The sequence below is a fragment of the Callorhinus ursinus genome, unplaced genomic scaffold (genome assembly GCF_003265705.2).
Source record: "Callorhinus ursinus isolate GAN/ISIS: 27379988/994484 unplaced genomic scaffold, GSC_fseal_2.0 scaffold22, whole genome shotgun sequence".
NCBI classification, from domain to species: Eukaryota; Metazoa; Chordata; class Mammalia; order Carnivora; family Otariidae; genus Callorhinus; species Callorhinus ursinus.
This window is the reverse complement of record NW_027397084.1, coordinates 10,200,929-10,210,574: the sequence shown is the minus strand read 5'-3', so window position 1 is coordinate 10,210,574 and position 9,646 is coordinate 10,200,929. Positions and strand designations below refer to the sequence as shown.

The following is a 9,646-nucleotide window of genomic DNA, read 5'->3' as shown; positions in this document are numbered from 1 at the left end:
TTTTTTTTTTTAAAAAGAGATTGATAAGATGTTGGTTGAAAAAGGGAAAAAGAAAAATAAAAAAAAACAGTTAACAAAAATTAACTTTGATGAACTAATGAATCATGTTAAAAAAAAGCCATGAATTCTATGTGCAGTATTCCCCTAGCGCTGGAGTTCTCCCGTTCTCCTTGATCGTTAAACTTGGTCTTGGCTTGCTGGCTGTTCGTGCTGATCTTCTGGGGGAGGGGACTGTTGCCGTGGTTCCCAAATGTCTTTGCCGGAGGCTGAATTGCCCCGCCCTTGTCGGTCCGGGCTAAGCAAGCCACTCGGGTTTGATCTCAGGGGCTTTTGTTCCCTGCAAGCTCTCGGTACAGCCTTGGAGGACCAGGGCAAAAATGGTGGGCTCCCAATCTCCACCCGGAGGAGCTGAGAACTCGGGGCCCCGCTCCTCAGTGCGCCCCCAGAGAAAAGCAGTCACTCCCGTGTCCCCAGTCTCCGGCCGCACTCCGTGCTCACCCGGCCTGTGACCGAGCGTTTCTATCTCTGGCACCCGACCCCGTGTGGAGTCTCTAAACCCAGCAGATCCCTGTGGTGCGTTCCCGCACCGCTCCTCCCCGGGAAGGAAGGGGAGTCTCCCCGGCTCTACCGCTTGTTGGGTCCCTGCTGGAGGCGCAGTGGCCCGACTGGGCCGTGGATCACAGTTTATGGCAACCCCGAGCTGAGAGCCCGCGCCTCGGCTCCGGCTCTGCAGCCGGCTTCCCCGCTCCGATACCTGGGAGCTCTGGTGCACTCAGGCACCCCCGGTCTTTCTGTGACCCCAAGGATCCCGAGACCACACTGTCCCGGGAGGATTCCACCCCCTGCTTAGTCACTGCGGCGACATCCCTCAGCGGAGCCGACTTCTAACAGTTCCGATTTTGTGCTCCGCGGCTCTATCACTTGCCAGAAGCGGCCGGCGGAGGCCCCTCCCCCGCCGTCTATCCTCCCGAATATCGCCTCGGATTCACTTCTCCGCACGTCCTACCTTCCAGTAAGTGGTCGCTTCTCTGTTCAGAGAGTTGTTGCTACTCTCCTCTTCGATCTCCTGTTGAGTTCGTAGGTGTTCAGAATGGTTTGATCCCTATTCAGCTGAATTCCTGAGACCAGACGAAATCTAGGTCTCCTACTCCTCCACCATCTTGCTCCGCCTCTTAAGTTTTTGATTTTGAAATAATTTTAGACTTAGAAGAAGTTGCAAAAGCATAACCAAGAGTCCCTATGGGCACTTCCGTCAGTGCCTCCCGGTGATACCATCACCATAACCATTGCCATATCCCTCAGTAACACCATAACCATAACTATCACCATATCAACCATCACCATAGCAATATCAAAACCAGGACGTTGACATTGGGACAAAACTATTAACTGAACTAAAGCCCTTATTTGGACCTGAAGAAGGTGACTTAATCCTAGTGGTTGGGCAGCCGCTTCTGAGAGCCTAGATGCTTTCGCTCATATACAGGAGTCTGACCTTGAAGTCTCTAGCTTGGCAGGCAGGCACGGAAGAAAGAGTTGATCCCTAAGTGTCTGCAGTGATTTATGGTGACATGTTATTCCCAGCTGCCCTGGTCCAGAGCCTAGGACCAAATGCTCTGCCACTGCATGGAATTCACCCTGACTTCTTGTCATCCACCTCGACAGTTCACTCATCTTCAACCCTGCACAGTAGAAGGGGATTTCAAGTGTGATATTCCTTTGTAGCTTTCATAAGCATAAGTGGTCTGTCTGCCTCCCGGCCCCGGGCTGCAGCTGAGCCAAGCCAGGGACAGTTTCTCTGAGAAGCAAAACCTGTGCTTTGTGTCTTCTTGCTATGGATAGGATATTCAAGAATGCTATTCCTGTTTGAGTGTCTGAGGAACTCATGGTATTCCTCTGAACACTCCGTAGGTAGGCCTTTGCCATGCTTTTGAAAAACAGATTGGTGGTGGTTCTTCTATGCCTCACCTGTGGCATTTAGAGCATTCCATTTCCAGGCTGTCTTCCCTCGACTCTCCAGCATCTGAGTCTGTGACTCTGTTTATGGAGATTTCTTGCTATCTGTCTAGAGGCTCCATGGCTCCATCTTTTTGGTAGACATAACCTATGTCAACCTCAGGCTGGAAAGTCTTTGCCCTCAAACAGCAGGGGACTGTTCGCTTCCAGAGCTCTAGAGTATCCCATGTTTATGTAGGCACTGGAAATTTCCCATGACCAGACTCCTGTTTAGGATAGTGCGTGGAAAAACCCTGGAGACAAGGCCTTTGGAAACATCCATTTAATTTGAGGGGAATTTGTTCTGGTTTGTGAATCAATTTTGTAAGGAATTCTGTGTTTAAAGGCCAATTTCAATTCTCTAGCTCTCTCCACTCAATAGCTAATGTATATTTAAGAGCTGCCTGAAGGGTTAACTCACTTCTTTTTTTTCCTAGTGATTATAGATGCACACCTCAAGGAGCTGGCTTACTTGGGCAGTTAATTTCTCTCTGGAATTTCTCTTGCTTGAATGTCCATAATACATTGACTTCTGCAAAGAATTGATTTCCACACAAAATTCCCTGCTTGCCTTAAACCCTTCTCCACAAGCTGCCAGCTGCCTGCATAAATATGTGGTTTTTCCTCATGAATCATTTGTAGCATACCCAATTGGAATGGAGAGTAAAAAGGGCTGGGAAGTAATGTGATCTGACTGTTCAAGTGCTTCTTTTCTAAGAAAAGTGAGCCTTACCAGCAACAGAAGACCAAAGTTACAATATCCTGCCCAACTATAAATGCACTTGGAAAGCATTTATATTTATGTATGTTCACCCAGATGTTCTATAAATGCTAATAACACTAGGGCAGGTGATTCCACAAATCTATTCATTTGCTCAAAATATGTACTCTCTGAGCACCTGTCTGGCCAAGGTGATGAATATGGATGTAGTTCATGGAATATATTCTTGAAATATTTCAATCTTTTCCCTCTTGGTAGAGTCTTGGTAATGATGGGCCATTTCATTGGTAATGATATAGAGGTATATATCCCAGTGAGATGTACCTTTCTCATTGTTTATATACTTGCAGAAAAGGTAGAGGTTCAAGAAACCCCCATGCCCTAACTCTCACTGCTTTTATACTCCTGGCTTTTCCCATGGCTCAGACGTGTGCTAGAGACATAGCTACTCCATGGAGGCTATATGGAAGGTGGAACTTCACATGGACTTCCCCAAGGAAGGTTCCAGTTGTGTAATCATAACAAAATCAATAGCCATGTTACTTCCTTGTGTTTCTATGAGGCCTGAAGAGACATATTGGGCACTTGTATTTGCCAACCCAGCAACAGTGATTCTTCCTAAAGCTGAGAATCATGAGCGCATTGCCTGTTTTCTAGTATGAGGAAAAAATTGAGATAACTGATTTGATACTAGTAAGTGTTCTTTTGGGGAATGCCTGATATCAGATTTAAATGTTTTAACAGGTATAAATACCTTCCTAGTAAAGACTGTCAAAGCATTCTTACTGTAATTAACCATGTTTTTATATTTAGGTGGTCTTTCTGTCAAAATTTGGAGATGGGCTGCTGGAAAGCAGGCTTGGCTTCTTTCAACAACACATAGCATCAGTCTAGATCAGGGGTTCTCAATCATGGTAGTATTAGTATTTTAGGTGCTAATTCTTTGCGGTGAGAAGCTATCTTGTGTAGAGCAGCATTCCTGATCTCTACCAACTTAAGGTCAGTAGCATCCCTCCCCCTCAATTGTGATAACTGGGAATTTCTCTAGAGCTTTCCAGATGCTCTCTGGAAAAAAAAACATCATCTCTGATTGACAGCTCCAGCTCTAGACCATGCCATCTCAAGATGATTGGAGTCTTAGTGATGGCCCAGGTTTCCTGAAGTCCTATAAACATCTTGAATAGTAATTCAATTCATATTACATGATGTCCAAAAGTCACTTGTGCCGAGTTCCGTGTGGTAGGTGAGACATGTGATTAGAATTTTAAATGGCCTCAGGAAATTGGAGAAATGCTCGGAATCCAAAATAGTGAAGTAAGGAGAAAAGGAAAGAAAGAAAATGTTCTGGAATGGAGTAAAAAATGAGGAACGGTGGGCTAATTACAAATACCCAGGATGAGAGATCCTTCTGGCACACAGTGGATGATAAATTAAAAGTAAAGGAAAGAGCACCTTGATTGTGTCAGCACGTGCTGGCTCCCTGATCAGGTCCTTGCTGCTACCTGCTGGCCAGGCTTCCAGTCTCGGTTAACTCTGGCCTTCCCTGACGCTTCCCCAGAGGCGGGAGACCTCCAGGGACCAGGGCACTGGGGCATTGGTTTCTCTTCTCACACGAGGCAGAAGTTGCATATTGCTGGTTTTAAGACAACCTGTTTCAGTTTTTCCTCCATATTGACTTTGCTTGGTTGTGTGTGTGTGTGTGTGCGCGCGCGCGCGTGCATGCACGTACATATGTAAGTTCCTAGTGGAACATGTAGCACACCCAGAGAGGACAAGTCTATTTTTTTTTAAGATTTTATTTATTTATTTGACAGAGAGAGAGAGAGGGAGAGAGCACAAGCAGAGGGGAGAGGCAGGCCGGGAGCCCCATGTGGGACTCGATCCCAGGACCATGATCATGATCTGATCATGATCTGAGCTGAAGGCAGATGCTTAACTGACTGAGCCACCCAGGCGCCCCAGGACAAGTCTCTTTAAAATCCCGTTCTGTGGGGAGCACCGCTACCTACATGATGGCCGGTGGTCTACTCAGGTTCAGAGAGCTACCTTTAATAGTACTTAAAATCCTTTCATTTAGGAATTAAAGTCAAGAAAGTATTAGTCTAGAATGACTGAAGCTATGGGCTGAAATGATTTTACTGACCCTAAGGATAAGTAGAGAACAGCTGTAAGTAAAAGAGTGTTTGGCGTCTCTACCATCAGTCCTCCCTCCCTCAGAATGGAGTAAACTCCTGGAGCCATGCGAAAGTATATGAGAGAGCTTTGCCTCGAGTAGCCAGAACTTTCTCCTTCAGCTCTAACCCTTCTTGGTGTCCTGTTCTAACACCAATACTCCTCACTCCGTATTAGCATTCCAGACATTGCAGGCAGTCTCACTCTTTTCTTCTGTTGTTCGAAACGCCTGTCAGTAGCCAGTGCTCATTCACTTTGTGTCTATGCCTTGACAATGCTCCATCCCTTGATGCTGGAGTTTCAGACCTCCTTAAACATACTCTTCAAAATGACATGGCTTTTCCTGCTGACTGGTGGGAATTGGCTCAATTCCTCACCCATGTGTCTCTCTGTGCCCTCTGAGCTGAGCATGGCATTTTCCCCTTTGGTGGGAATGGAAAGGATTTTATACTGTCTGGAATTTGGGTGTGAACAGAACAGCTCTTTAGTTAAATCTGACCTGAAAAATGCTCTCCAATTTTCAGGAAACCTATATTCACATAGCAGTATCAAACACTACTCCAGTCTTGTACACCACGTTACCTGGTGTCTGAAGGGTTCACTTACTTTTCTTCTGGTGACTACAAATGCTTACCTCAAAGAACTGGTTTACTTGGACAGTTAATTTCTCTCTGGGATTTCTCTTGATTGAATGTCCATGATACATAGACTCCTGCAAAGAATGTTGCTCAATATATCTTATCCATTATTGGGAAGGCCATGACAAACTCTCCAGTTCGCCCTCGGCCTGGTGACATGACTTTGCATTGCACCCTACTATTTACATTTCTTCACTTGCACCCTATTGTTTGGCATCCTGGTTCTGGGTCTTACCTTAATTTCTTTACTTTAGCCTACAATCTCTGACACTTCTAGGTTTGGACACAAATGGAATTGGCTCTGAGTTATTAGCTCTGTGACTTTGAGGAAGTTACTCAACATCTCCAAGATTCAGTTTCTTTGTCTGTGAAATTGTGATAATAATATATAACTCAGAATTGTTGTGAAAGTAAATGAGACTAAAATCTGGTAACTGGACAAGAGCAGCTCTCCAGAAATCTTTACTCTGAGTATTATTATCACACTTGGTTCTAAGTCAAGAACAAGATAAATATTTCTAAGGAAAAGAAAATTTTGACATAAATGTAATTTGAACTGAGTTGGGCAACATTTTCTCTGGGGACCTGGGATTAGATTCCCACCCTGCTTTTCTAGGTCTCTATCCTCTTTCAGTTTTCTATAGTGGCTCCCATGTACAGTGGGCTCCCAGGGCAGCTCAAGGCAAAATCGCCAAGAAGTAAATTCTTTTCAGTGTCTCTCTCCTCTTTGAACCTCTCCTGGAGCCCTCAATAACTAGACAGTACAGTATTAGTATCTCAGTCACCTCCAGAGAAGTAGTTCTCAAAATGGGGTCAAAAGATCACCTATAGTGGAATCACCTGTGGTGCTCAAGAGTGCAGAATACTGTCTTTCAATCCTTCACCATCACCTTTAGCACCTGCTAAGTGAGAATATCTAGTGGAATATCTAGTAGAAATCTGTATTTTATATACTTCAGGTTGGAGTTTCCAGACAAAATACAACATATCTGGCTAAATTTATTTATTTATTTATTTGGCTAAATTTAAATTTCAGATGTAGCTAATAAATTTTTAGTATAAGTATATCCTATACAATATTTGAGATATGCTTATACTGGAAAAAAGTTTGTTTTTTTTTTTCAAATCTGAAATTTAAATCTGACTTGGCTTCTGTGTTTTTGTTTGCTAAATCTTACAGCTCTAACCTGCATGCACACTAAAGTTTAAGAAACTGTTCTAGCAAGACAATCCCAGCACAATCCCACCAATCCCTATATAGAGGCAGCTATGGCACTGAAATACTGTTTTATAAAAAGACATTTAATGCCTTGTTGGGTTGCACAGCATCGTAGTCCCTTCTACTTTCAATTCTCTTCTTCTGTGAGTTGATGCTAATGTTCAGGATGAGCTGTCCTAATCCCATAACATGTGCTCCCAGGATATGAGGTGCTCACAGAGGGGACATGGCAGTTTTCTTATTGTCACATCAGCCAGGCCATGTCAACCCCCCGACTGATCAGGGATGAACTATGTGGAAACCTCTGCAGTTCCCTTTGTTCCTGGAGCACAAAGCTTGGGCCTGAGGCTGGATGAGCAGCCTGTTTCTTGACTTCTATTCTCTAGTTAGACATGGGCATCTTGGCCTCAGACCAGCCTCTGAGGCTGAGAGAGAAAAGATGCACATAATTGCCTCGGAAGTCATCCAGCAGCTTGGTCTCTTGGCCCTTCATTCCTCCTCCTGGGACATAGAACAGCCAACATACCATTTACCTTACTGCCTGGAGTTCGAGGTTGCAAATTCAAATACCCATGGGTGCTAGGCTGGTATCATAAATAAGTGAAAGAGGAAGGGTGGGGACTATGCCAGAGTAACCATAATCCAAGAAGGCAGGCGCTTCTTAGCTCTAGCTGGTCCATGACTAACCCACAGGAATTTGGGCTTAGTGTTGTTAAAAAACCAAGAGTCTAAATTTTTATATCAAGTGTCCCAATTTTAAAATATTAGAAACAAAGTAACAATTTTTGTAAACATTGCGTAGGCCAAGCAAAATACCTCTGTAGACAATAATAGACTCTGTAGGGAATTAATTTTCTACTCTGTCTTGAAGTATGTTACACAGTGATGATTCCATTGTAGTTATTTTATTGAGTTTGTAAAGAGAATCCATTGTGTTCCGTTTGATCGGAACTAAAGCCCCAAACTCATGTGGTCCAATGGAGAATTTAGATTTTATATCAGTGTATAAAAGACATCAAATTATTTAGATAGGAAATCCTATAAAGAAATATTAAGGTGATTAAAATGATCTAATCAGGTTAAGAGTACACTGAGGAGATTCAAGTTGTGTTTGAGCCCAGGCACTGTGTCTCAGAAATAAGGCATAGCTTGTACAATCACTGGTCTTCAGCCCATAGTCAAATCATTGGTTTGTTTGAAGGATTGATGAGGACACTTTGTGTAGACGTGGCTTTAAGGTACGCCTTTGCCCCCAGTACTGTTGCATACACCAAAGAGGAGGGTCTGGATTGATGACGAAGAAAACCTCTCACTATGGAAGCTTACAAGAATGCTTTAACATGATGGGTGCCTGGGTGGCTCAGCAGTTAAGTGTCTACCTTCTGCTCAGGTTATGATCCCAAGGTCCTGGGATCGAGTCCCATGTTGGGCTCTCTGCTCAGCAGGGTTCCTGTTTCTCCATCTCCCTCTACCTGCTGCTCTGTCTGCTTGTGTTCTCTGTCTCTTTTTGTCTCTCTCTCTCTGTGTGTCAAATAAATAAATAAATAAATAAATAAATAAATAAATAAAATCTTTAAAAAAAAGAATGCTTTAATGTGAGATATCACTTATTAAGGTGGGCGAATTACAGCCTGGCTGAGCTGCACTGAGGAAGAAAAATGAGAGTATATCTGATTCCTGGGGTGAGGGGGGCAGGATTGGGATGTGTGAAGAGTAAATGAGTCCATGAAAGTATCAATATACTTTGACAGGAAGTAAATAAAAAAGCAGAATGAGCACATAGGAGAGTTTTCTTTCTGACAACCTTACTGTATCTGGAATAACTATTATTTAACTATCCTTAATTTCTCTAGGGAAACAGGGTGTATGTTGCTGGTTTGGGCTACTTTTTTCATCTTGTGACCAGCCAAACATCACAAGCTCCACTTCTCTCCTTCACTCAGAATATTGCACATTCTTGTACAAGGTAACTTTGGGGAAATTCATCTACCTTTTGGATGTAAGACTTATGATTTAACAATTTTTTTTTTTTTTGGTACAACACTCTCAGAGAGGGTATAATCCGGGGCCTCCATGTAAGATTTGATGATGCACCTGTGTAACCATTTTGGATCATAAAAGTTTGGTGTTGAAGGGAAGGAAAGGGACAGGGAAATCACTTGAGAGTTCAGCAGGACAGAGTGCATCTTTTACATCCAGAGGAGAATTCAGTAGAGAGAGCATTAAAGTTCCAAGGGCCTGGGAGCAACCAGGAGGCAATAATGCCTGGGCTGAGGAGCTGAGTGGGGTGAGGAGCCTTTGGGAAGAGGCTCTTTGCCAGGGACGGGTACTCTGTAAGAGGGGAGGGGACTTGTTCAAAGTCTTTTTGGTATGTGGAGGTAAGGTCATCTGCTAAGAGCGATTGCTGAGAAGCATGGTGGGAACATGGGGGAAACTGTGGACTTCAGAGTCAGTCAGGCCCTGATTCAAATCTTGACTCTACTAGAAAATTGACTTTTTTTTTTTTAAGATTCAGATCCCTCATTTGTAAAATTTTAGATCTACACTGAAAGTTTGATGTGATAATTAGAGATGACTCATATAGTGCACCCAAGAGAACACCTGGAATATAGAAGGAACTCAATAATTGATAGCTACACATAATTACGATAGTAATAGTATAGCAATACTGCTCTGATGGACAGTGAGGGCAGAGTGGAATAAGGATTAAGAATGATTGCTGTATACGATCCAGCAATTGCACTACTGGGTATTTACCCCAAAGATACAAATGTAGGGATCCGAAGGGGTACGTGCACCCCGATGTTTTTAGCAGCAATGTCCACGATAGCTAAACTGTGGAAAGAGCCAAGATGTCCATCAAGAGATGAATGTATAAAGAAGATGTGGTATATATATGCA

General features: G+C 43.5%; 1 protein-coding gene across 6 annotated transcripts in view; it reads left to right on the top strand.

Moving 5' to 3' along the window:
• The window catches only part of PKHD1 (PKHD1 ciliary IPT domain containing fibrocystin/polyductin), a 484,077-nt gene that overhangs the window by 212,452 nt on the left and 261,979 nt on the right, over positions 1–9,646 (top strand). For all 6 annotated transcript variants that reach the window (XM_025890503.2, XM_073905082.1, XM_073905080.1 and 3 more), the window contains one exon: positions 8,599–8,711. In XM_025890503.2, coding sequence (XP_025746288.1) covers positions 8,599–8,711 — 113 coding nt within the window. The remainder of the gene's footprint in view (positions 1–8,598; positions 8,712–9,646) is intronic.